This window comes from Sorex fumeus, unplaced genomic scaffold, assembly GCF_029834395.1.
Source record: "Sorex fumeus unplaced genomic scaffold, SorFum_2.1 ptg000007l, whole genome shotgun sequence".
In the NCBI taxonomy this organism is placed as follows: Eukaryota; Metazoa; Chordata; class Mammalia; order Eulipotyphla; family Soricidae; genus Sorex; species Sorex fumeus.
The window spans coordinates 32,798,880-32,824,554 of record NW_026606064.1 but is presented as its reverse complement, the minus strand read 5'-3'; the positions used below and the strand labels follow the sequence as shown (position 1 = coordinate 32,824,554).

The 25,675-nt window shown below is 39.1% G+C and overlaps 1 protein-coding gene across 1 annotated transcript in view; it reads left to right on the top strand.

Moving 5' to 3' along the window:
* Positions 1–1,380: 1,380 nt before the first annotated feature.
* Positions 1,381–25,675, top strand: part of SLC17A6 (solute carrier family 17 member 6) — a 48,439-nt gene continuing 24,144 nt past the window's right edge. The window contains exons 1-3 of the mRNA XM_056131215.1: positions 1,381–2,250; positions 4,989–5,241; positions 6,830–6,948. Of these exons, the coding sequence (XP_055987190.1) occupies positions 2,165–2,250; positions 4,989–5,241; positions 6,830–6,948 (458 nt within the window). The 5' untranslated portion in view covers positions 1,381–2,164. The remainder of the gene's footprint in view (positions 2,251–4,988; positions 5,242–6,829; positions 6,949–25,675) is intronic.

Here is a 25,675-nt window from a genome sequence, read left to right as displayed (position 1 = left end):
ATGACTTAACTATAGACAGGCTTGAATCTTTTGTTTAGAAAAAATGTTCCTTAATGAGCTCTTTTTTTTTTAAGGCTTGTTCACCTTTGAATATAAGATATCATTTTAAGGTATTCTGTAGCTTCAAAATACTTCATATTTCATACAAGACAAAGATTTTAGTCCATAGTCATCAAAATTAGTGGAAGATGTGGAAGATGCGGCCAGTATTCTTTTCTTTATTACAATTCATAATTACATATAACTATTAAATTCAATAATAGCAGACATTGAGTATTTTTATAATTGTTCATTTAATCATTCTTTGCACATATATTTATCATTTGATCTATTAATAGAGCATTCTTGCATGATTTATATTTCTATTATTTCAATTTGGTCTCAGAGTACCCAAGAAAATGATACTCCCCCTACTGGCTTAAGTAAAATCTAAGGAACTTGACCTTGAGAATGTGGTGCAAGAGCATCTGCCTGAATTACACCTGAGAGGTCTATGACTCATGAAAAATGATTAATAATTAACATTAATCTACCACAGGTTTTTCTGTACTTAATGAAATAGATTCATTCATGCTCTACCTTTAAATGTGAAAGTATAAGTCTTATATGAGTATGAATTTCTATGCTTTAGGAGACTATGGTGCAAAGAAGGATCACATTATAAAGAAATATGAGTGACATAAACTAAAATTGTAAGATATCGTCAATGATTATTCATTAGAAAATACATGTTATGGCCACAAATCTCACCGTTATAGGGATGTTTCAGTAGAGTGCTGCAAATTGCTTTAGTGAAGATGCATACACGACTTATATTAAGCTTCAAGCTGCCAGTCTTTTATTTAATCACATATATTGAGGTTACTGCTATGTTTTTTCTTTTCATTATCTTCTTTTGCTTTATCTCTCCTTCCTTCCTTCCTTCCTTCCTTCCGTCCTTCCTTCCTTCCTTCCTTCCTTCCTGTCAGAGGTTAAAACAAAACACACGAGATAATTAACCATTACGTGTGTACATGTATTTTATATGCAAAGGGTCCCATATTTACTGGAATACTATAGACACACGTAAAATATATTGTAATCTTTCTTCCCCGTAACACTGTCAGAGCTGGTGTTAGCATACTGGGGAAACATAGGAAACTGTAAGTAACTTGTCAATTTTTAATAAAGTCATCTTCCCTTGCAAAACCAAATGCACCATTCTCACCGCAAACACTGGAAATGATGAATTCTCCCCCCTTAGTTTACATAGAATCGTTTCCTGGAGATCTACAGAATGGTGCTGGGTCGGGCGACTTGCCCAGCTCCCCTAGAAAGTTGGCAACCTTACCAAGCAAAAGAAGCCTCCTCCTTTCCTGAAACTTACTCTGTCCGTGGTGCTGAACCATTCTAATGAGTCGCGCTCAGTTGGGCGCTGTCAGCGTGCTGAAAAAAAAAAATCTTTCCTGCCGCTGCCCAAATCAGAACTGTGAGTGTGTTATTTACTCACGTACTCAAAGAGCAGCAAGCTTTCTCCATCTTAATTCGACTCTACCGCAGAGCAGAGTCGCGCCGGCGTGATGGGAGGAGGAGGTGATGGGCAAGGAGCAAGGAGGAAAAACTAATAGCAACGTTGTTCACCTGAGACCTAAGATGCTCCCACGAGTTTTGGAAGTGCTCCGCTCCCTACAGCAAAGGCATCATTTTTAAAAGTACTGTTCTTTCGACTTTGCTCTTACAGCAGCGTCTTGTGCTATGTCCGACCCTCCGTTTAAAGGGAAGAAGATTTGACAACATTAAGACCCCTGAAATCCGGATTTTTCATTGTTTTTTCCAGAGCATCGACTTCCAGGACAAGGACTAATTTGCACCCGCCCAAATACCATGGCTCTGCGTGCGCCCTTTGCCACCGGATCCTCCCCTTCCAATGAGACTTTCTGATTGTGTCTACCAACTCTCCTATTAGGAAATCCGTGGGCTGCATGCAGCTATTCTGTTGTATTCTCTTTCTCAGCCTCCCTCCCCTCGCTCACTTGCACTCTTGCTGGAAGAACACCAATACCATTCTACAGAGAAGAAAAAAACCCATAAGTACCTGCAAAGATTAAGACAATATGCGCAATCCTCTTCTTTCATAGCAACCACTATTTAAGTCTGGCAAGAGACCTCACCAGTCTTTGCAAGAATGGAGTCAGTAAAACAAAGGATTTTGACCCCAGGAAAAGAGGGGCTAAAGAATTTTGCTGGAAAATCCCTCGGTCAGATCTACAGGTAAGAAAAAGCAACCCTTGTTTGCTTGGGACTCAGCATAAAAAAATTCTACAGGGTTATTCCTGTAAACCTTGGTTGCTTAGAGAAATTGTAATATGATCATAAAGTCTTTTTTTGTTGTTCATTGCTAGGGCAGGGCTGCTCTGGAAACCTGCTTATTAATTCAGGAATGTTGCATTAAATAAACCTGGTGTGTGTGTGTGTGTGTGTGTGTGTGTGTGTGCGTGTGTGTGTTGTTTTGGAACATAAAAGAATTTTTTCTTGCATACTCAGGATATATTTTCTTTACAGTTCAAAAATGACCTGCTTCTGTTCAGAGTCATTTTTTGTTTGTGCTTATAGTAGCATCAAGGTTTAATTTCTTTGATGCAAAAAATGAATAAAAAATATGCTTAACAAACAATTAACCAAGAAAATTCAGAAAGAAATGGCAAAAAAAAGGGATTTGTATCTCTATTTCAAAGCAATTCAAGTAGAACCCCCCCCAATATATTTTGTAGTGAAGGGAGAAGAAAAAATAATCATGATAACTGAAGCGGTTCCTCTTTCTATACCTATATGCATGCAAATACCAAGACAATAAGTGCACATTTTAAATATTTCTACTTCTCTGAATTCTTGCATAGGATATTCCTTGGTGTTCTTAAGAAAAACCAAAAAACAAAAATAAGAGGCAAATATATTTTAGAAGTCCTAGAAAAGATCAAAAACAATCCTCTCTCTACTCACCGTGATGACTGTGTTGCAAATTTCACAACTTTAAGCCCATTCAAGAATAATACCTGTGTGCACTTATTCTTAATAATATGGGTAAAATTAGAAGAGGGGAGGAGGATAGAAACAAAAGGACAAAGGATTCTAAGCAGGTGCTAATTTTTGTTTGGGACATTGATATCTTGGAAACTGTATAAGAAATGTAAAGAAAACGGGCAACGTGTCTCCCAATTTTTTAAAAAATCTGTTTGGTCTTGTGGGCTTCGATGTAGGCACAGCCCTGCACCTATGCGGCAGTAGATACCGCAAGGGCCCTGCAGTTCCGCAGCTGCCCTAAAAAGACCTGTTCTTTCTCAGCCAAACTGCCATCAGGTGGGGGATTCAGGTGCATAACTCAACTTTGCATATTCCCTATAAATCAATGCAAAAAAAAAATCACATTTAGTTGAATTTTCTCTCCCAGAGTAAAGAAATTGCCATTTTTTCCAAAATTGAAATTAGGCTCTAAGGAATAAACATTAGTGCACTCAATAAGACCCTATGATTATTCTCCAGGTGGCAGTTTGTATTATCTGCAAGTCTGACTTATTTTTCTTTGTAGTTTCAAATTGCTTGATGTTCATCTCTCAAGCTGTGCGTTCTTAATATCAATCTAAATTTTTTATTTGCTCCTACCGATATTTATACAAACATTTGAGCGTGGATATATTATTTGAAAAGACGCACATAAAATCAAATTATAGGGCAGATTGGAAAACATCTACAAATTGTATTCGGAGAGGTTCTTTGTTTGAATATCTAAAGGATCCTTCTCAAGGGTCTATGGTGATGTTCAGTTCATATTCTTTTCATTTTATGGTAATTTCATGAGTATATTGTGGACTAGAATAACATTATCAGTTTTGAGTAAAATCATTCCATCACTCCGATTCCCCCCCTCCCCCTTCTCCTACCCGGTTCCCCTTTCCCTAAGGAGACGCAAGACAAGGAAAGGGAATCGAATCCGGCGGGTAAATCTCGTGAAACACTCTGTCAATTAAAAAGAAAAAGAAAAGAAAACAACTACAAGATAATGCTACACCAATGTGAGATCATCTAGTTGGTGTGGAATATCTTAGCAAGGATGATTGGGGGACGCGTTTGGAAAACTGCGAGTCTCGTTTTTTTTGGTGTTTGTAACCAAGATAGTAATGACGCAAGGTTGTGAATAATTAATTATTCATGTTCTGGCAGTAGGAAGCTTAGGTGTCGGCCATATGTTGCGGAGGCCTTTGTTTCAAACTCTAGTAACAAGGGAAAATAGTAAGAGGTGTAAAAACTGGCACAGGGGGCTGGAGAAAGCTGAAGGAGAGCGCGTTGGCACCCTTTAGAGTTCACAGACGCCCTTCTGGGGACTCCGGACCCGAGCGGCCTGAGTCCCCAGGGACCACTGTGCAGCTGCATCTCGGGGCACACTGGAACCCCAGAAAGCCTCAGCTTGGCTGAAAAGGAAGGGGGAGCTTGGGTGCAGGGCTGTGGCGGGGACCGTCCGCAGAGAACTGAGCGACCCTGGCAGCTGGGGAGCCGGGTCCAATGCACGGTCCCAGGGGCAAAGCACTAATAGGGGGGAGAAGTGGGGTGGAGGAGAGGCTGGCTGCACATTTGTTGGGGAGTCACAGCTCAGGCCAATCCTCCTCTCACACGCCACCGAAACCGCAATAGAGTGGCCTGTGTGTAGATGTGAATGAAGGCGCTGCGGGGTGGATCCCCGTGAACCAGCGTTCGATGCCAGAGGCTCCAGAGTATTTGGCCTTGCAAAAAGTGGCGGCTGGGAGTTTCTGGAGGCGGGCGAGGCCCTAGAATCCTAAACCCCGAGGGGATTGAGGTGTGGAGCGGGGGTGCTATAGATCAGCGCCCCTCCCCCAGCGCCAAGGGGTCTGGGAACCCGGAAAGCGCAGCAGTGGGGCATGAGGGGAGGGAGCAGTGGGGTACCTAACCCGCGGCATTCTTGCCTCCAACCCGCGTTCCCCCGCTTTGCGGTGCAGGGTGCTGGAAAAGAAGCAAGACACTGGGGAGACCATCGAGTTGACGGAGGATGGGAAGCCCCTGGAGGTGGCGGAGAAGAAGGCGCCCCTGTGCGACTGCACGTGCTTTGGCCTGCCGCGCCGCTATATCATCGCCATCATGAGCGGCTTGGGCTTCTGCATCTCCTTCGGCATCCGCTGCAACCTGGGCGTGGCCATCGTGGACATGGTCAACAACAGTACCATCCATCGAGGGGGCAAAGTCATCAAGGAGGTGGGCAACCGCGGGCCCGTGGGTGGGTCTCGCTAAGACACTGCAGCTGTGTGCCGGTGCGGGCATTCCCTTGCACCCGTCCATGAATGATGTGGGCCCGGGGACTCCTCAAGTCCCCCTCGAGCACTGTCTGTCTAGAGGGTGCATCACAATAGCCCTGCCACCTCATTGTTCACCCTGGCCTGCCTGCGCTTCGGCACTCGGGGCCCCAGCTTTCAGGACAGTGCAAGGGCGAAGAGCATCTCGCTCCCTCGGTTTTTGTGCAGAATGACTCAGATAAGAAGTTGGTGATCCCCACGTGTCTAAAAGATCCGGGTTTAACCTCAAAACCCTCCAAAGCCAGCAATAGCATCGTTGGTTAAAATTCCCTCCCCCCCACCCCCCCCACACACTTCCTCCAATTCCCAACACCCAAAATCAGTAATCAAAATGTGCAACAAACCCGGAAGAACACTAGAATCAAATGTGCAGGAAAGGTCAGTCTCTGCCCGAGGGGCTTTACAAGCCGGGTGGTCCTGACGACCCTCTGCAGAGGGGTCGCAGCACTGGTCAGTGTAGGAATCCCCCAAGCCAAGGATTCTTAGGAAGCGCTGAGTGTCACATCAAGGTCACAGACACCCGTGGGTGGGGACTGCCTGCTCAGGGACGTGAGTGACCCGACGCTGGGCCTGGTAAAGGTACGGCTGCTCCTGGGATTCCCGCAGAACCTACAAAATAGGTCTAATTTCTGCGTTTTCACTTAAGGGAGGAAAAAAAAGAACCTCAAGTTCCCGCTAGGGTGTACGGAGATAAACAATCTTTCCCCCAATGGGATGCAGGGTTTCGCCCCAGTTTTCTTTAAGGTCTGTCCAGTGTGGCCCCCAGGTTGTCCAGAGGGCGGTATTACACCTCATTCTGCAAGCAAAACCCACCTCTAGGATCACCTCTGAGTAGCATCTTGCTCTCCCTGGACACCACAGATTTCACCCTAAGAGAGTCCCAAGAATTTTTAGCTCTCTTGAAGCCCCATGTTGCAGGCTCCATCCTTGCTCCCTAGTTCCCTGGACCTCCGCACGGTCCAACCCAAGCGTCAACCTTCAGCGCCCTAGATTCCTCCCAGTTAGATTTTGTTCCTCAGCGACTCCAGTAAGGCTATTGCTCGGGTCAGCTTCCCTAAACGAACCCTATCCCGATGTCTCTCCCCCGCAGGCAAATGAAATCTTTCCATCCAGAGTCCTAGTTTGGCAAAGTGGGGGCCTATCAATTCCTCAATGGTCCAGGCGATTCCATCTCTTTCGGCTTTGGCGAAAGGCAAAACCGGGGCGCCCGATCTCTCTATGAACCACGATACATTTCAAATGAGAGCTTTAAAAAATAAATAAATGAAGAAAAGAGGCATTTCTTCTCTTTACAAAGGTAGAGATTCAATTTTGTCTGGAAACGAAAACTAAGTGACACCCCCCCCCCAATCTCCTCTTAATTCCCGGAAGGCAGGAGTAACCAGGGCTTGAAATTTTGAGGTTCTCTTTGAGGAATCAAGTACCTCTATCCCAAACACTAATTCTCTCTCTCCACTCCGTTTTGTTCTGTTTCCTTTGTGTCCTCACAGAAAGCCAAATTCAACTGGGACCCAGAAACGGTGGGGATGATTCACGGTTCCTTCTTTTGGGGTTACATCATCACCCAGATTCCAGGCGGCTACATCGCTTCCCGCCTGGCAGCCAACAGGTAACCTGCAACAGCGGCCTGGGGCTGGGGAGCTGGCACACCCCGAAGAAAAGAGCAGCTGGGGGGGGGGGGCTGGAAGGATCAGCCCTCAGGTGTCAGGTGCTCCGGGGTAACGGGATGTCTCCTAGATCCCTGGCCCCGCCCCGTCTCTCGCGGAGAATCCCGGCTCGGACCCCGGGTGCTCCGTTTCCTAGAGAAGCGCGCAGAGGGATTTGGGTTACTCCACAAGCGTGCCCGTTCAGGGTGCCCTCTCCGCGCTGGGGGAAACCAGCTCCCGGTGGCACTGTCGACGCGCACGACATCCCAATAGGAGCTCAGGCCCGACGGGCCACCCTTTCCATCTCCTCCCCAACAGCCCGGGAGTCACGCGCCAAGGCTCCCCGAGGGGCTGACCTCCTGGCCAAGCGCGGCGAATGCCCGGCCCCGGCCGGCCCAGCTGGTGCTCGGAGCCGACCCGCTTTGTTTCCAGGGAGGCAGGCGGGATTTCAGCCCCGGGGTGCGACTCCACCTGTTAATGAGCTCCGCGGAGTCCGTGCGGGTGGGGGAGCGCTCAGCTGCGCCCGGCGGCCTTGGCTCCACTGCGGTGCTGGCTGCAGCCCAGGTCCTAGCGCCAGCCGATCCGAGGCTCCCAGCACCACCCACCCAAGCACCCTGCCGCCCGGAGCCTCCGGACTCATAGGGTGCGGGACCTCGGGGTACCGCCTGGCTTTTAGAGGGTGAGCAGCAGCGTCATTTGCATCTGAGGGTGGATTTTGGTTAACAAACTAAATGCTGCTTCAATCTCCGTTGTTCCACTGAGAATAAACAAGTACATTTGCCTTTCTTGATCTTCTAGACCCCAGTTAAAGACTAACGTTTCCCTCTGTCCTTGAACCCTAAGGCTTCCGCCTGGACCTTCCCCCAAAGTCCAGTTTTGTCGTCGAAAAGAGTTAGGCACTCTCCTTTAGTTCTCTGCCCCGCCTGGGTAACCTGGTCCCACCCCAGACACAGGGAAATCCGGTTCCCTTCAAGTGGCTTTTTGTCACCCGGAGTTATCTTTTCTGCCCCAGATTCCTCAGTTGTTCCTAGGGTGCGGTAAGGAATTTTTTTTTGTATTAATTATAACAATTATTGAGTAAAAAAATTTTGTACCATCTTTCAAAATATCAAGGAGAAAGTCTAATAGTTAGGGATAGTGTATTTAGTATATGATCTTCACCCTAGCACCAGGAAGGTTAGCCCTAACCAACAGGGGGAAAAAAATTACATGTGTATGTGTGTATATTAAAAAGAATCAATTTAAAATGAAAAATTATAATTGTATTGATTCAGTTTCATCAATGGGATAAATAAAAAAATGATAGTAGAAATTTTAAGAAATAAGATTCCCTTAAGTGAAATGAACCACAAACATGTTACATCTGGCTTTTATATCCTTAATCCAGTGTCTTGAATCTACTAGAAATTTTTTTTCAAAAATTAAAAAAAAATTCACAGACAAATACTAAAAATATGCACCTATGAAATATTTATACTTCTGGGGAAAGATATCTGATAATTCACCACGAAGATAATACAGGCAACACATTATGATGTGAAATGAAAATATATCTGTGCCTTTATATTTTTCAGAATCAAAATCTTCAGTTTTTGCTGAATGTTAAAACGCTAATATTTTCCTGCTAGGCAAAAACAATAGGAGTGCCCAGTTTTTTTCTTTTTTTGTAAGACTGGAAAATCAGTAAACAGTGTTTACTGGTTTTAAAAAAATGCAAGCTCATTGCTTTCATCTGGGTCATGCTTAATAAGGTAAAAACTGATGCTAACTTTTGTTCTGATTTCTATGTTCGATTTTCTTAAAAGAAAATTCCTGGAGTTTAATTTTTTATTTGGCTCTAGGTTCACATTACTTTCAAATAGATATTCAGGAAAAATAAAAAATATTTTCATTTCATATGTCTTATGTGCTCCCAAACAGAAAATTAAGGTTAGGTTATTGAAATTTGTCATGATCATATAGAAAATTATAGATTCATCACAGTTTAGAATTTTTTTCATTAAAAGATAATGAAACATTACCAATACAGTTAAAACTTCCCATGAAAACAGCACTTGTAGCACCGTCCTCCTGTTTTTTCATCGATTTGCTCTAGCGGGCACCAGTAACGTCTCCATTGTGAGACTTGTTACTGTTTTTGGCATATTGAATACGCCATGAAAACAGACGTTGAAAAATATTGTATTTTATTTTTTGATAAGGCTTATATCCTAAATAAGAAAAGCATTAAGAAGTACAACAATAATATATTTTAATCATCTCGAGGCACCTATTATTAACATGACATAAATGCCTAAAGACATAGGCCAATACATGCTATGTATACTTTTATCTTAGTTTTTATGTAACATGTAATATGAGATTTCCTTCAAAAAATGTCTACTACTACACATCATAATTTCATAATCTCTTCAAAAGAAATAAAAACAACAGAAAGAGGCCAGTTTGCCCCATATAATCATTGTATATTCATTCAAACAAGCTTTTACCCATAGATTATTTAATAGTAGAGCAAGTTTTCCCTTTGGTGGGATACTGGGGACAGGTTCCTTTCCCTCTAGGTATAAAAGAAGCTCACTTTGGAGAGTGTTTTCCCTCACTGTTGCTGGCTGTATTAGAGGAGAGGAACTGAGATGTGTGGAGATGCCTCAAGAGACCAGGGCTCCTGGTTACAGTTTTCTCAATGAAATGTATGAAGCAGTAATTTTATGAAGTTAGCAACGAACAAACAAAAAACAACCAACAGGAAAAACAACTCCAACCTTGGTCATGATGTATTGGGGGGGGAGGGGCAGGAGTCAAATTCCATGTGTTTTCCTTTTCCTGCTCCTTTGGGGTTTGGGGAAGTCTTGGAGAGAGGAAACTAGGTCCCAAAGGAATTTACGTCATATTTTCCTTTGTCTTTTCTTAAAGGGCTAGTGCACAGAGAACTTTAGTCATCTCCACAGGGAACCTTAGGATTGGGAATCAAAGGAAAACAACTTGAAAATATGCAGCATCTTTAGATGAGATAGTGATATATATATATAGTTCAGTATAGTGATAAAAAGGTGTTGGTGGTTATGGTTTTATTTTTAAATAATAGAGAACATGGGGCTTCTGGTCATATAGATATTTACAAATGGAATATTACAAAGGACTATTTTTACTTTGCATTTTGAATAGAAAAGAACGTATCAAAGTGTTTTATGGGAGAAATAACAAAATTTCTGTAAAATACATAAAGAAGTTCAGATTTACCCAAGGAAGTTTGTTCAACATTGTTTTAAATATATACCATCACAAAGAGAATAGTTGCCTTTGTCCCTGTGGCAATATCATTTGAATCCTATTTTTAGAAGTTCCCTACTCTGCTCTTATGTTCCTGATTATCCAACACTGCTTTAAGCAGTGTTATAATCTTGAGTCTTATAATTACTATCAATAAATAAGGAATAAAAGGGAAACACTAACCAATAAACATAACTTGTATTTAAAATCATTTTTAAGGGCATAGAGATAGTATAGGGAGTAAGGTGGTCGCTTTGCATTGAGCTGATGCATAGTACCCAATAGGGTCTCCAGTAATGCCCGAGCAGAGAGCCAGAAGTAAGTCCTGAGCATGGTGGGTGTAGCCCAAAATACAAGAAATGCTTTAGAAACTAAAATGAATAAAATAAAATCACCTTTATTGTTAGAAGTGAAAATTATTGTTTTTATTGTGATAAAATATCTTTTATCATGTTAGCTTAGATTTCCAACCTCAGAATGTTTTTTCCATAAACACTACAATGAAAATTATTGTTCACTGAAAATGCCACAGATTTTATAAGTCTTTAAAAGGGGTTTCCTATAATTCTTTTAGTAAAGAGTAGAGAGAGTTTTAGTGAAATATTTGAATTCTAAACAGATATTATAAGTATATTTATTATATTTTATTTAATTATATTTATTATATAGTATATGTTTTATACTTTTATTATATATAACATTTAGTGAAATCCACTTAAATTTGAAGTTAGACATCTCTGTTGAAAGTCACAATTAATTTTTCTCTATTCACATTCTTCATTTTGAAAGAGGATTAAATCTTAGTACAACATGTCTTTTCAGGACTTTCTTGGGGTTTTCACTTGACTTGTGCTAATGAAAAAAAAAGGTGTTTTAGTTGGATATGAATATATCATATTGTGTACTCCCCTAATGGCAAGAACCTGTATTAGCTGCACAGGTTCTCCATGTAATACAGTTCTCCTATTCTACAAACCAGGAGAGCAAATAAAGGATCAGAGAGATGATACCTGGCCCCAGATCACAGAGAGATAGTGACTAAAACTCGGGTATCCAGAAAAACATGACCACAGGCTGTTTCTACAGGCTCTTTCTACATTAAAATTAAACATCCTTGTCTAATATTATGGGCTTCATGGCAAGGATCACTTTCTGCAGCAAGCCAAGCCATCTGCGTTCTGAATGAATGACTACGATCTATCACGTCCCAAATCCAGTAGAAACCCAGAATTAGCAAATAAGCCTTTAACAGACCCAAGGGATCCTTAGATTTTTGTGGCAGGAAAAACATACTGCATTTCTATGTGATCTGGCTCCCAAACTTTGTGGCACAATTTCAAGTATTCTGTCTCTTCCTCTGCAAAGGGCAAAATCTAATTAATGTCAAGAAAATAATACAGAATTTTGTAGGAGATTATATGATATTCAAAACTTTCCTACTTGGTCCCTGTGGAAATTTGGGGTCTTAGAAGATTGAAGACCCTTATACTTGACTGGGGATATTTTAGATCTTTGGTCCATAGCCAAGAAGGTGTTCTCCTTGGGAATCTGGTTGACATAGATTTATGTATATGCTACTGATATATACATGTGAGGAACACTATATTTAAACATGAATAAATACAAATAGGTGAAGTAAAATATACTAATGTGCATTTATACTTATAAAAATAAAATTTGGTATACATAGATGTGTATAACTTGACTATGAAAAAACCCTCTTGTGAGACTTTCTAAAAGAAAGGAACGAAAAATGATTAAAACACATCTTTACATTTTAATGCTGGCATTAATTGTTCCTTCACAAAAATGAAACAAGGAAGATGTATTTTATTTATCTAAATCAATATTGGAAATAAATCCTTAAATCTCACCACCGAACATATACACAATATGTTCTATTTATCACCTTTATTTCCTCCCTGCTTTTGGATTTGTTAACAAGATCCATTGCCAGCCTAGGTACCCTAACCCTTTCAGTGAAAAACACTTGCAAACTCCTTTTATGAGAGAAAATAATGCAGACCATAAACATAAACCTACTGCAAGGGACCACCTTCCTGCTGTTGTAGAAATAATGTATGGTCATTTATTTTGTGGGACTAGAGGTGACTACAGCTTTGCAATTAGCTGCCTAGCAAACATCTAGCCACCTTCCCTTTGTCTTTATGGGTTAGGTATCTGGGGCAATGCAAAAGAGGCCCTTCTTTCCCCGACAAAAGAAACTCCCCTTTCCATGAGATGAACCGCAGGGCTGAGAGGGGGAGGGGAGGGTACCTAAAGGCTTACACGTGATTTGCTGACGTGAGCATCTGCCCTGCTCTTCCTTTCTCAGCTCCTCTCAGGCTTACTAGCTGTGCAATCCCTGCGGCTGACACCTCCTATTACCTCGGGGTGGAGGCAGCCTCTGGAGTGAAGGAATAGGATTTTGAAGAAAGAGAGTCAGGTGGGCAGCTGGTAGAATGATTCTCCCGCTGCCATATGCCACTGTTGGGGCTGTCTAATTTCTCTGTCATGAGTGATGAAGTCATTTTTACAACTTAATGATGTACCAAGGGACCCTGAGGGCTTGCTTGTGCTTGTATATTCCTTTTTTAATATGGGAGAGGGGGCATCAGATATAACAAAGGGAGGCGCCTGAGCCCTGATTTCATTAGATTAAATAGATTAAACAGCCTGCATCAGTCTATTCCTACAGTCCCTCTAGGAAAGGATTAGTGCCGCACCTGGGGTGAGGAACACTACTTCTGTGCTAAGTGACAAGTCACTGCCCAAATGGAAATTGATTGATTGAGGGAAAATGGACATCATCTGCACAAGTGACAGGTTACCAGAATTCCTGTCACTTTTTGCAGGAAAATCTTTTTGGGGTGTACTTGTTGTATGTGGGTGTTTGTGCCCATGGGTCATATAAAAAGAATCTAAGTCGAATTCTACTCTTAACACACTCTGACCAACATTAATTGTTAATCATCTGAGTGTGATGTGATATAGATTTTAAGCCAGTATATCAGTATATTTCTTTTCTCCTATATAAATACATTATGTTTCTACATCAGAGACCCTGCAATGCCTCTCAATTCTGGCAGTTTGGTAATAAAATGCCCTCCTACCACCTTCCCACCACCACACACACATCAGTGTTTTAAAAATATTATATGTAAGAGATCATAATTTCACTCTGTAAGACAGAAATAAGCATGTGTTTGTGACAACTAAAGAAAAACCAATTGTGTTTCAATTTTATCTTGAAAATGGGAAATTGACATTATTTTAATATGCCATTTGTTGCAAAGGAAACCATGAGGAAAACAGTGATTTTAAGTAGCTTGAGTGTTTTGTCGTTTTGAAAAGCAATCATAATAAGCAAATGCCCCTTAGTTAATTTCACAGTAATTATAACTATATTCGAGAAAATGGGAGCAGTTTTCAGTTTCTAATCCATTTTTATCACAAAATTTTTTTGATCTCTCATATTTGTATTTGTACATGTTTTTATTTTTTAAAAATAGCTCTGTCCAATTTCTGATGGTCTATCTTTGACTAAAATTAATTTCAGGTGAGGATTTTCATGGTAACATTATTAACATTTAACTTTCTTTTGGAACTTCAGGCACTTCAAACTAATAACTATATTATTTGATAAGCTAAGCTATATTTTAATATAGTTCATTGGTGGAAGAATATGTATCATTTGTTAAAATTGACTCATTGACAGTATATCTTTAGATGTAGCTCTGATAAAAGTAAATATGCAAATAGGTAGAAAGCCTGAGAGTACATATACTAATATAAAAATTTTCTATTACTATAAAGAACCTAGGTTCACAATTCAGGAACAATATCTGTTGGGGAGAATCTATTTAGGTTTTCATGTAATATGTGTATCTTTATTTTTTATAGACTTCATTTTCTTTGAAAAAATAGTAATCAATACTTAAATTCATTTCTGAATTGAAATTACACATAAAGTAAACTAGAACTTAAAGCAAAAATCAGACTAATTTAACTTATGTGAATTAGTTAACTATGTTGAATAATCCTATATTTCTATTTTATACCTACCAGTTCATTAATGCATTCTTAGATAAGTTATTACTTTATACGTTAAAAAATTTTAACATTTAGCCTATGATAATACTAATAATTCACCTGAAAAAAAAATACATGGAATTTGAAGGCAGAAGGATTATGAAATAAACCTGAGAAATATCATATTAATGGTTTCTTCAGACGTACACACTTACAAGATAGATTAATTTATATGATGGAGTTGAAGACAGTTTTCTCCTTCTCTTTTGTGAAAAAAAAAAAGCCCAGTAATCTAGCTTTTAGATTAAAATTGAAAAAATAGAAAGGCAGCCCAGCTGAGTAGAAACACAGAAAAAATAGTACAGTTAGGGAAAGTAGAGAGTGGAGAGTGGATATCAAGAGTGTTTCCATTAATATGAAGTAGACTATTCAAGCATCTCTATATTTACCTGAATAATTTGTGTACACTGCAGGTGAGCTAGAAGAAAGAGGAAATAGTTTGCAAATTGTCCTTATGAAAATCTCAGATCTACATTTCAGGAAGCAGATGGAATTAGAAATAAAGGGAATTATACACACTCACAATTACTAAGCTTTGTATATGCATCATCATTTCTCCTTATAATGACTTTAGAAGGCAAACATTTTTATATGTACTTAAATGATAAATGAGTTGAGATCAGAATAGCAGTTATTTTCTCAAAGCTAGGTTTCTGGGAGGAGGAAGAGTAGGTATACGTGCCCCAAAATGTCAGATTTCAAATAATGTGCTTCTGTGTTAACTACATTTTTATATTTAATAGCTTTAATTTTTTAAATCAGTTTTGTGACCTCTTTTTTAAAAAATCACTGTATTACTTAGTGTTAGAATTGCGCCATAGGAAAGAACATTACTGTGGGGGAAAAGTATTTGATAAAATAGTTTTATTTAGAAAAAAAATTGTAAGGAAAGTGAGTGTGTGTGTGTGTTTGTGTGTGTGTGTGTGAGAGAGAGAGAGAGAGAGAGAGAGAGAGAGAGAGAAAGAGAGGTGAAAAAAGAGTATGCATTGTAGGTTGTGATGAAAGTAGCAGAGGATGCACTGGCCATGGGAAAATTCTAAAGGTTTCTTATTTTGCATGATTTTTTTGTTTTTTAGCTGTGTCTTCAAATTATATAGTGGAACTCCCTATTAGGTGTATATTGTTTTCAGACAGTAGTGATGTAAGAGTGCAATTATGGTCAAAGTTTTGAGATCAACTATATAAATATGTATAGATATAATAAATCCACTAAATAATGGTAAATGTTTCATGGTATTTAACTTTTTTCCTTGGGTCTGTTGAGATATTAAAAACACAGTTAATATTTGTGGCTTGTTAATTTATTTGACTTTGTTCCATCAGATCAAAGCAAAATAATGACTTTTGACATACATAATAAAATATACATGGCTACATTAAACCTTGATTAATGTTTAGCATCTTTAAGAGGATAAAATATCTCCTCAAAAGCAGGATCACCTAATATAATTTCTAAAATCAGGCTTTAAAGACTGTGTTTTTAGGATGCTGTGAAGTAAAAAGAGATTAGTCAAAGGCAGTTGTTTTAAGGGAATTCTATAGTGTTGTTGTGTTGTTAAGGTAAAAGGTAAAGGCCCTCCCGTTGATCGTCGATTTGCTCGAGCGGCCCAGTAACGTCTCCACTGGAGACTTTGTTGTTACTGTGTTTGGCATATCGAATACTCTCGGTAGCTCGCCAGGCTCTCCGAGAGGGGCGGAGGAATTGAACTCGGGTCGGCCATGTTGGCCGCTTGTAAGGCGAACGCCCTACCGCTGTGCGTTGTGTTGTTGGAAGACTTAATTATGAAACCAGGTTGGGCCATGCACTTGAGCTCAGCGGCTATGGCAAGTGAAGATTAAACAGGAATACTCTAAATTCTGATCCATAGCTGCCATTTTGCCATTAGTTTTGGAGAATAACTCAGCTTCCTAGGATTATTTTCAGTTACCCAGTAAAGGCTCAGGAACAGCTAATGAATCAAAGTGAAAAGGATAATGAGGTTTTTTAAAATATAAAGATAAAAGATCTGTTATCACCTTTGTAACTCAGGAAAGGAATAAGTATTGCCTTGTGTTTTAAGTCTTTATGGAAAAATAACTAGGCATTTCCTTCATGTAAGAATGCAACATACAAAACATTTTGTTAGTATACTTGGATTAAAAAAATTAAATGACAACCTGAATGACATTATTTAGCTAGCAGATATAATGCATGGGGTTGGAGCACATAATTTCTTGGGTTAAGTGCTCTATATACTACTTTAAGAATATTTGAAAATTAAAATTAGCTGAAAAAGAGGTTTATGTGAGTTTGTGTATATGAGAAAGAGAAAGAGGCAGAGAGAGAGAGAAAGAGAGAGAGAGAGAGAGAGAGAAAGTGTATGTGTGTGGTAAATACTGGGGTCAAGGTGAAGGGATACCATGATAGGAATAATCATAGATTTTTCCTGTCAGATATTTCAGATGCAATCTAAAGGCACAAAATTAATGCAATTAGATCACTTCTGTATTTATTCAGAAGGGGATATCGAATTCTCACTCTATGTCTTAAAGTTAAGCTGCTGGAAATTCAGAATGATATGGAACAAGTCTGAATTCATGCTTACTTAAATGGAATTAATCAGATTAAAAAACTATGAAAGAACAAAGAATAATTGTTCTCTCAAAACTACCAAAGGTGGGCTGGAGTAATAGCACAATGAGTAGGGCATTTGCCTTGCATGAAGCTATCCCGGGTTCAATTCCCAGCATTCCATATTGTCCCCCGAGCACTGCTAGGAGTAACCCCTGTGCATTACCAGTGTGACCCAAAAAGAAAAAAAAACCTACTAAAGTTTAGGGATAATCTAATATAATTTATCAAATATTATTTTACATTTTTATCTAGTATCTAAAATAAAGTAGTATAAACCAGATACTGTTTAAACAGTATAAATCTTTTTTATAATATAAATAGTATAAACCTTTATATAATCAACTCATTTAACATTTATGACAATACTTTGAAGTATAAAAATGCTTTTTCTCCATGTTTCAGATGCAGAAATTAAACTTTAGAGAACTTATAGCAGTTTACCCAAATTTGTACTACTAGAAATTAGAGTCAGAACTTGAATTTATATGGATTATAATACTTACATTCTTAACTAATAATAAGTCAAGCTGTTTATGTAGCTCTGGAAAAAATATGCATTTATTCAGTTTGGGCAGTGATTATCCAGGAAGGCTACCCAGGGTTCAGGGGCAAAGACTTTATTTGCACAGGTTTGACCCCCCCCCCAGAATAACATGCCCTGCCATACCCAGCCCTGCAGGCTTGAACTCCAGACAGTCAGCTGGCCTGGCTAACCAGACTAGTATTGTTAGGAGTAGCCCTGACACTCCCTGAGCACCACTTAGAAGATCCAGGAAAAATAACCTGAAAAATAAATTCCAATTTGGGCAGTGAAGACAGCTGAAACCAGGACAGAGCACATCACTTTGGATTTTGATTAAATGTGAGTAATATGAGTAATGGACACCATTCCCTTTAGCAGGTGTATTCATTCCACCCTTGCCTTTTTCTATACAATAAAATGCAAGCCACCTGCTACAGCTATGTCTACATTTGTTCAATCTTGTTCTTTTGGGTCTAGGAATATGGATTCAGTGGTGAAACACAGGCCTTGCATGTGTCTGATTCTAAATTTAATCCCATGGTACTTGATAGCATTCTAGGTCTGCTACCCTAGTACTGTCCCTTATGTTTTGAGGCAGTGTATGGCAATTTGAAGTTATTACTGAAGTATTACTATTAAATCATGAAAAGCAACATCAACATTGCCTTAAAATACACATCCCTCAACCACCCACCTAAACCTGAATCAGAAACCTGGCACTGGGAATTCTGTATTATAATGAGCCCTCTAAAGTGATTGGCACACTTAATAAAGCCTGGGAACCAAGGAGTAACTTAGTTTTTTAATTCTGGAGTTGCTTTTATCTGCATACAATAGACAAAACCAACCCTGAATGAACCTCCCTAACTACTTCAAAACATAGAAGGAATGAGGTGGATCCCTGGTCTTACTCCCAATCCCCACGACTGTTACCTTTCACCTTACAGGAATGTTTTATCTTTCAAAAACGGTATTACTTTACCTGCCAGTGGTCTTGTTAGTACTAGAACTAGTTCTGCTGCTATTAAAATACAATAGAATAATAGATCGCAAGTGGCTTAGTATTTATAATCTACAATCAACAGAACAAATATGAACCAAAGTTTCCTACTTTGTAACTATGGAGCAGTAGCAAGTTTCTTAAATTCATGTGCTTAATTTAGTTCATTTATGGTACTAGAACAGTAGCAGTACCTTTCTGATATCAATACTAGTTACAGATAAGACTCTGGAATAGTAACTGGTGTGCACTAACAATGACTGTTTATTGTTATTTCTAGTAAAAACTATATTTTACATGCGTGCGAGAGGAATGCGGAAGATGATGTGTTGTTGGCGGGCTCTTGGGGCAGCTCTCTCTTGCCGCCCGCGTTCAGTGCTCTCGAGCCACTGTATATGGGCCAGACGGGGATGGCTCCTCCTTTGTGCTTTGCTTCTGTACATGCCACTGTGCTCTCTTCTGTCTGTCTATTTCTGACTCTGTCTCGGTAGTCTCTCCTCTGGTCTCTTTTGATCTCTCTCTCTCTGGAGTTCTTCCGCTTCTCTCCCTGGAGCTCGTCTCTCTGGATTCTGACTCTCTCCCCAAGGATTCTGACTCTGCCCCTGGATTCTGACTCTTACAATCTTAGTTTATATAGCAATATATAAACTTAGTTTATATAGCCCCTTACAATCTTAGTTTATATAGCAATCACATAGGGTGGTGACACAAAGGTGGGTTGAATATTAACAAATCAACAAAGAGAGGTAAGACCACTCCTCCAGGAGATTAACTCAAGGATAAAATCTCATCTAAAGAGATTACTCTATATTACTAGGAGATCCACGTAAGGGTGGGATCCCATTCAGGGTGTATCGTTTTCTTCTTTACTCAGCTAGTAATCCACTTAAATAGTTGTAGTAAATCTACTTCTAATGTTTCTAGCAATGTCATTCTGTATGAACACAGTAAGAGATATATCTACTTAAAATTTGGTTCTTCCTGAGAACATCTTAGCGCAGTCCTCAGCCAGGTAAGTCTTCCTAACCCCAGCAGGGTCCTAGTCTCTCGTTACTTTTGGACCATGACAGCATTTGTCTATGATCATGCTCTCAACCTATAGTTGAGTATTGTGGTGCTTTGGCCTGGCCCATTTTGATATCAGGGTAGCTCACAGCTTGCCCTGGGTCCATTCAGTTCCTCGTTGGGACGTTGCTTTGGGGTGCTAGGAACTAAGGGCAACTGAGTAGAGAGAATAGATGCCCAGGAGTAAACATTATTGGAGTCAATCAACTCCCAAGTTACAAAGCATAATATTAACTGTCTTCCTGTGTCCATACAGAAAGGACATTACTTTAAGGTAAACTTAGTTCCTTGTGGCAAGTTGAAAGGACAAACAATTTAACAAACATTGTTATCCTATAATTTCTATTTGATTGAATAAACACTTATGGATTTATTTTTGTCTGCCCATCACCAAATTCACTGTATCACTGTCATCCTGTTGTTCATCAATTTGCTTGAGCGGGTAACAGAAACATCTTCATTCGTCCCTGTCATTGTTACTGTTTTTGGCATATTGAGTATGCCACGGATAGCTTTCCAGGGTCTGCAGTGTGACAAGTATACTCTCAGTAGCTTGCTGGGCTCTCTAAGAGGGATGGAGACTTTTGGGGCAGCCTCTAATCTTCTTTACAGGTGTTCCCAGTCAGTCATATATGCGGGCAGGATACTCTTGGTAGCCTGCCATGTTCTCTGAGAACGAGAACTAGACAATAAGAGATCGTAAAATAAGACAATAAGACAATAATTAATCACCAAATTAAGCCTTTTAAAAAAGGATACTACTCATTTGGTGTGAGTTTCTATAAAAAAAAAATCCAGTGGGCACTAATAAGGGACTTAAGCATTCGGTAGCCGAGAGCCATTTCCCAAGACCAGACAATGAGCTATGGACAGATGAGGACCTGAGAACAGAGAAACAGGAACTGGGCCCCAGGCTGGTCAGTAGTCAGTTTATTTCTCTCTCTTCCTCTGCATAGTGTGATCTCTTCCCTAACAGTGTAATCATAGTAGTTGTTTTGGTCGTACTCCTAGTCATCATAGTTCCATCATCCTAGTCTCCTCATAGACCCATAGTCCTCTCCCTCATTAAATCTTCTTCCTTGTCTTGCTGGAGTCTCATGGTCCTCTACTTCCAGGCATTGTCATCATCAAGTCCTCCTTCTAGTCCTCAAAGTTCCAAAGTCTCCAAAGTCTCCTTTCTCATCCTCCAGTCTTCAATGTCTACATCCTTTCTAGGTGTCAACTTTCTATTCCCTCTTACCCCTTACAGCATAGTTATATTGAAATCATGAAGGGTGATTGAACATTATCATAACAACAAATAGATGTAAAGCCTGTTTACATCTTCTTCAGGAGATAAACTCAAGGACAAAATCTCATTTGAGGAGATTACTCCACATAAGTAGGAGATCTGCTCAAGGGCAGGATTCTATCTAGGGTATATTGCTTTCTCCTTTCCTCAGCTGGTAATCCATTTAAGCAATCATAGTAAATTTACTTCTTATAATATTTTTAGTCATTTTTGTATGAACACAGTAAGAGATACAGGTTGGCTTTTCCTGGGGACATCTTACTTATATTCCAGACCTCGGTCCTCAGGCCAGGTTAGTCTTTCCTAACCCCAGCAGGGTCCTTATTTAGTTACTTCTTCTTCTTGGGTTATGACAGAGTTTGTCCATGACAGTGCTCATAATTTATAGTTAAGTATTATGGTGCTTTGCCTGGTCCATTTTGATGCCAAGGTAGCTCACAGCTTTTCCTTGGTCCATCCAGTCCCTTGTAGGGACCCTGGTTTGGGGGTGCTAGGAACTAAGGGCAACTGAGGCTTACGTCAAGTAAGTATGGATGCCCAGGAATAAATATTATTTTGGAGTCAATTAACTTCCATAAAACAAAAGCATATCAAGTGTCTTCCTGTCTCTATACAAAAAACGGATATTGCTGAATAATCCATACAAATGACATAAAGGAAAGAGAAAAACAATATAAGATTATTCATGCTTGATGGAATTGGGTGTGCCTCAGGGACAGTGTTGTGGGAGTGGCTAAATAAACCATAAGCTCTCTGCCGGAGGAGCAAGGACAACCCTATGTTATCCAACAATTTGGTGTATACATAATGGATGTATAAGACTCACAACCATAGTGTGAGAATATGATAATCCTAGTTTATGAATACATATTTAATACAGTAGAATACTAGGTTATTTTCTGCATATTTTACATAAAAGAACTTAGGTTCTCTTAGCATCACTGATTTATACATGAGATATGAGACTAAATCAGTCACTTAGGTGATAAATTACATACAAACAATGAACCAAAACACTTGGCCCTAAATTTCATGGTCTGAAACATTATGTAGCAGGTTCATTTATGTAGACAAGGAGTCAGAAACCTACAGAACGACTACTGAGCTATAATGCTTTGATGCTCACTATAATTCAATAACTGATGGAAGAAGGCTTAAGGATTTTATTTGAAAGAAAAGTATACAACATAAAGAATGAAATGAAGCATACACATGATTCCTTCATTGTAATGGAAGAATTGAGGGTGAAAACCTAAATTTTCTTTTTGAAATAAAAGTATGGGATAGAGTATAAATAAAGTATGAGAATTGTACAAATAATAGAACTAAAGAGTTTAGAAGTTAAGCGAAAACTGAAGTAGTGGCATTCAGCAGTGAATGGAAGAAATTGATGATCAAAACTGTGAGCTCAAGGATCAGGTGAAAGAACCATCAAAAAGGAAGAATATAAGGGTCTGAGGATTGCTTTGTAGTAAAGGGCACACATTGATCATTTGTATGCATTGGGACCTGTGTTCAAACTCTCGTACCACATAGTTTCTAGAGTCCCACTGATGTTGCCATGATAATCTCCAGTATTGACAGGCTTGGGCAGAGTATTGCAGAGCCTGAACACAGAAACCTCCAACTCGAATGACCAAGTATTTCTGGGAGTGGCCCAGAAGTTAGTTCCTTGAGTACTAATTTGGAGTCAATGCAACGATGAAAAAGAAATTTAGAGAAAATAAATAAATAAAATATGAGATTTATGAGTTAGCATCAAGAGATACAGCATTCATGTCCCAGATTTTCCAGAAGGAGAGGAAGAAAGGAGAAAAATTGGGTTGAGAAAGTAATAGCCAAGAATTTCCCCAATTTGTAAAGGGAGATATAAACTCAAACCTAGGAAATTCACTGAGTTTTCTAACAAATTTAACTCAAGCTGACTCTCCAAGATGCATCCTATTTAAAAGGAGATGTCAAAGAAAAAAATTCTAAAAAAGACACAGATATAAGGGACCCACCATAAGACTATCAGATTTATCAATGAAAAAAAAATGTACAGGCCAGAAAGGAATGGTAACATATGGCCAAACTGTTGAATGAAAAAGATACCCATTAGAAACCCTCATTTTATTTGCCATAGGAGTGATAAGCATTTCAGAAAAACAACAGCCTAAAAAGCTTATTACCACTAAACCAAACCTGGTAGAACTACTAAAAGTAAATAATACCCCACTTGAAATGGACAATGATGGACAGTAAACATTACCTACTTGGAATGGACAATGATGGAAAGGATATTAACATTATTGTTATGGGTGTTATGATATAACATCATTTACATCTAACTATAAACAAATGCACTCTTTGTTTATAAGACATAACATAAAATATGAAAGCTAAGCATCCTTCCATTAATTGTCGAATAAAAACTATGGCACATCTCTACAATGAAATACCATTCAGCTGTGAAAATTGAAAATTGGTCATTTCCAATAAAGCAGGATATCTTGAGCAAATTATGCAATAAGATATGTCAAAAGGAAAGAAGAGAAATGTGTTGGATGATTTAAGTTACGTGCATGTCTTATTATTGTAATAAACAATGTGGGATGAGTCTACGGAAGTCAGTAAAAGATTGCTAGTTCCTCAAATAACCCACCATATAACCAAATCTTTTGTTCAGTTTGTCCATACTTTAAACAGACCAGAAAATGGAGAAATAAATTTGCCTCCCTGATCTTTGGGAACAGATGTGCCATTTGTCACTCGGTCCAGGGAACAGGTGTCGGATAGTTCCTCATATTTTCATTCATCTCCAAAGGGAATCTTGGTAATATTGTGGGATTGTCACCAAAGGACATTTGGATTACAGTCTTAACCCAATGGAAATTATTTCAACTTTAATTGATAATCAGACTGAAGTCAATCATTCAGAAAGGAAGAGATAGATATAGAATATCTCTCTCATATGCAGGGCTTAAAGATACACAGCAAGGTGTCAACAAAGGTCCAAAGGCAACATAAGAAGTAAACTGATTCACAAAATTAAGTTGGTGTGTATGTGTGGGAAAAGCAGAAGGGAAGGGGAATTAGGAACCTTAGGGCTTTGAGGAAGGGAGGTTAGTACATTAGTGATGAGTATGATGTTGGAATTATGTGCATGAAAAGCAAATATTAATGGTATTGTTAAACACAGGATCTCAAACAAAAAATTTTAAACAACATAAAAATTAAAAGAATAAAAGTAACATGGAACAGAAAAATTAAAAAATCAAAACATACCAATTTTACAGTACAATTTTAATTTTTATATAACTGGCAGGTTTGGGGGTTCTGGCATTTGTTAAAAACATATTTTATCAAAAGTTAAATATCACTGGTATATGGCATTCTAATGAAAGTGATCATTTTTCTTAATAAAGGTTCTATTTTGTGTGGTACTTTTAGGAGATAAGCTAAACTTTGGTTCAACCTCTTAAATACTTACTTATCACACAGGATAGATGAAGACAGAATGGAACAGTCAGATTCCCCCTAAATGAGTTTTTGCCTTATTTGTGAGATACCACTGAAAACAGGAAAATACTAGAGTGCACCAAGTAAATAGAAATATTGAACTGATAATATGAATCATAAAAAAGGCTTATCTGTTCAGTCATTCGCAAAGTCATTTTGCAAGTTTTAGTAACAAAGAATGATAAGCTACTTTTGTAGAAAATATATCAAATATATCTTTATTAGTTACACTTAAATGTATCACATGGAATAATTAGAGTTTCTTGGAGGGAACTAATATTGATTGAATTCAAGGGCCAGTGTTCAACTTGAGAAAATATGCACAGAGCACACAGCTCCACTACTTTAAGTTTGTTTCAAACTTCTTTGCAAGAGAACACTTTGAAAGTGACTTAGTGAAAGGATTGTTTTTGTTTTGTATAAATATTGTAGAAGACTTTTTGATAACATCGTGAGATTTTTACTTGTAGATGGATAAATTTGTTAGCACTATATTTCCAGCAAAAACAAAACAAAACAAAACCCTGAATTGTTCGATTTGTATATGCAACTAGTGAGTGGTATGCCTCAAATATAGCTCAACTTCTAACCCATAAAAAACCCCTCCTCCCCCCAAATAATTGAGAAATATACATATGTGTGTATATATATAATATGTGTATATATTATATATATATATAGAGAGAGAGAGAGAGAGAGAGAGAAAGAGAGAGAGAGAGTCCGGCAAGCTACCGAGAGTATCTTACCTGGATGGCAAAGCCTGGCAAGCTCCCCGTGATGTATTCAATATGCCAAAAACAGTAACAAGTCTCACAATTTGTTGTGAGACGTTACTTGTGCCCACTCAAGCAAAGCAATGAACAACGGGAGGACAGTGCTACAGTGCTATGTATGTATATATATATATATATATATATATATATATATATAGTAGTTATTTCTGGGCCGAAGGAATAGCACAGTGGGTAGGGCATTTGCCTTGCATGCAGCCAACCCGGGTTCGATTTCCAGCATCCCATATGGTCCCCCAATCACCGCCAGGAGTAACTTCTGAGTGCAGAGCCAGGAGTAACCCCTAAGCATTGCTGGAGAGTCCAGCAAGCTACCGAGAGTATCCTGCCCGCATGGCAAAGCCTGGCAAGCTCCCCGTGGCATATTTGATATGCCAAAAACAGTAACAAGTCTCACAATGTAGACGTTACTGGTGCCTGCTCGAGCAAATCGATGAACAACGGGAGGACAGTGGACAGCGGACAATAGTTCTTTCTATTATAGACACATGCTCTGAGATAAAATCATGAAATTTCATGGGGACATTTAAGATATAACCCTAT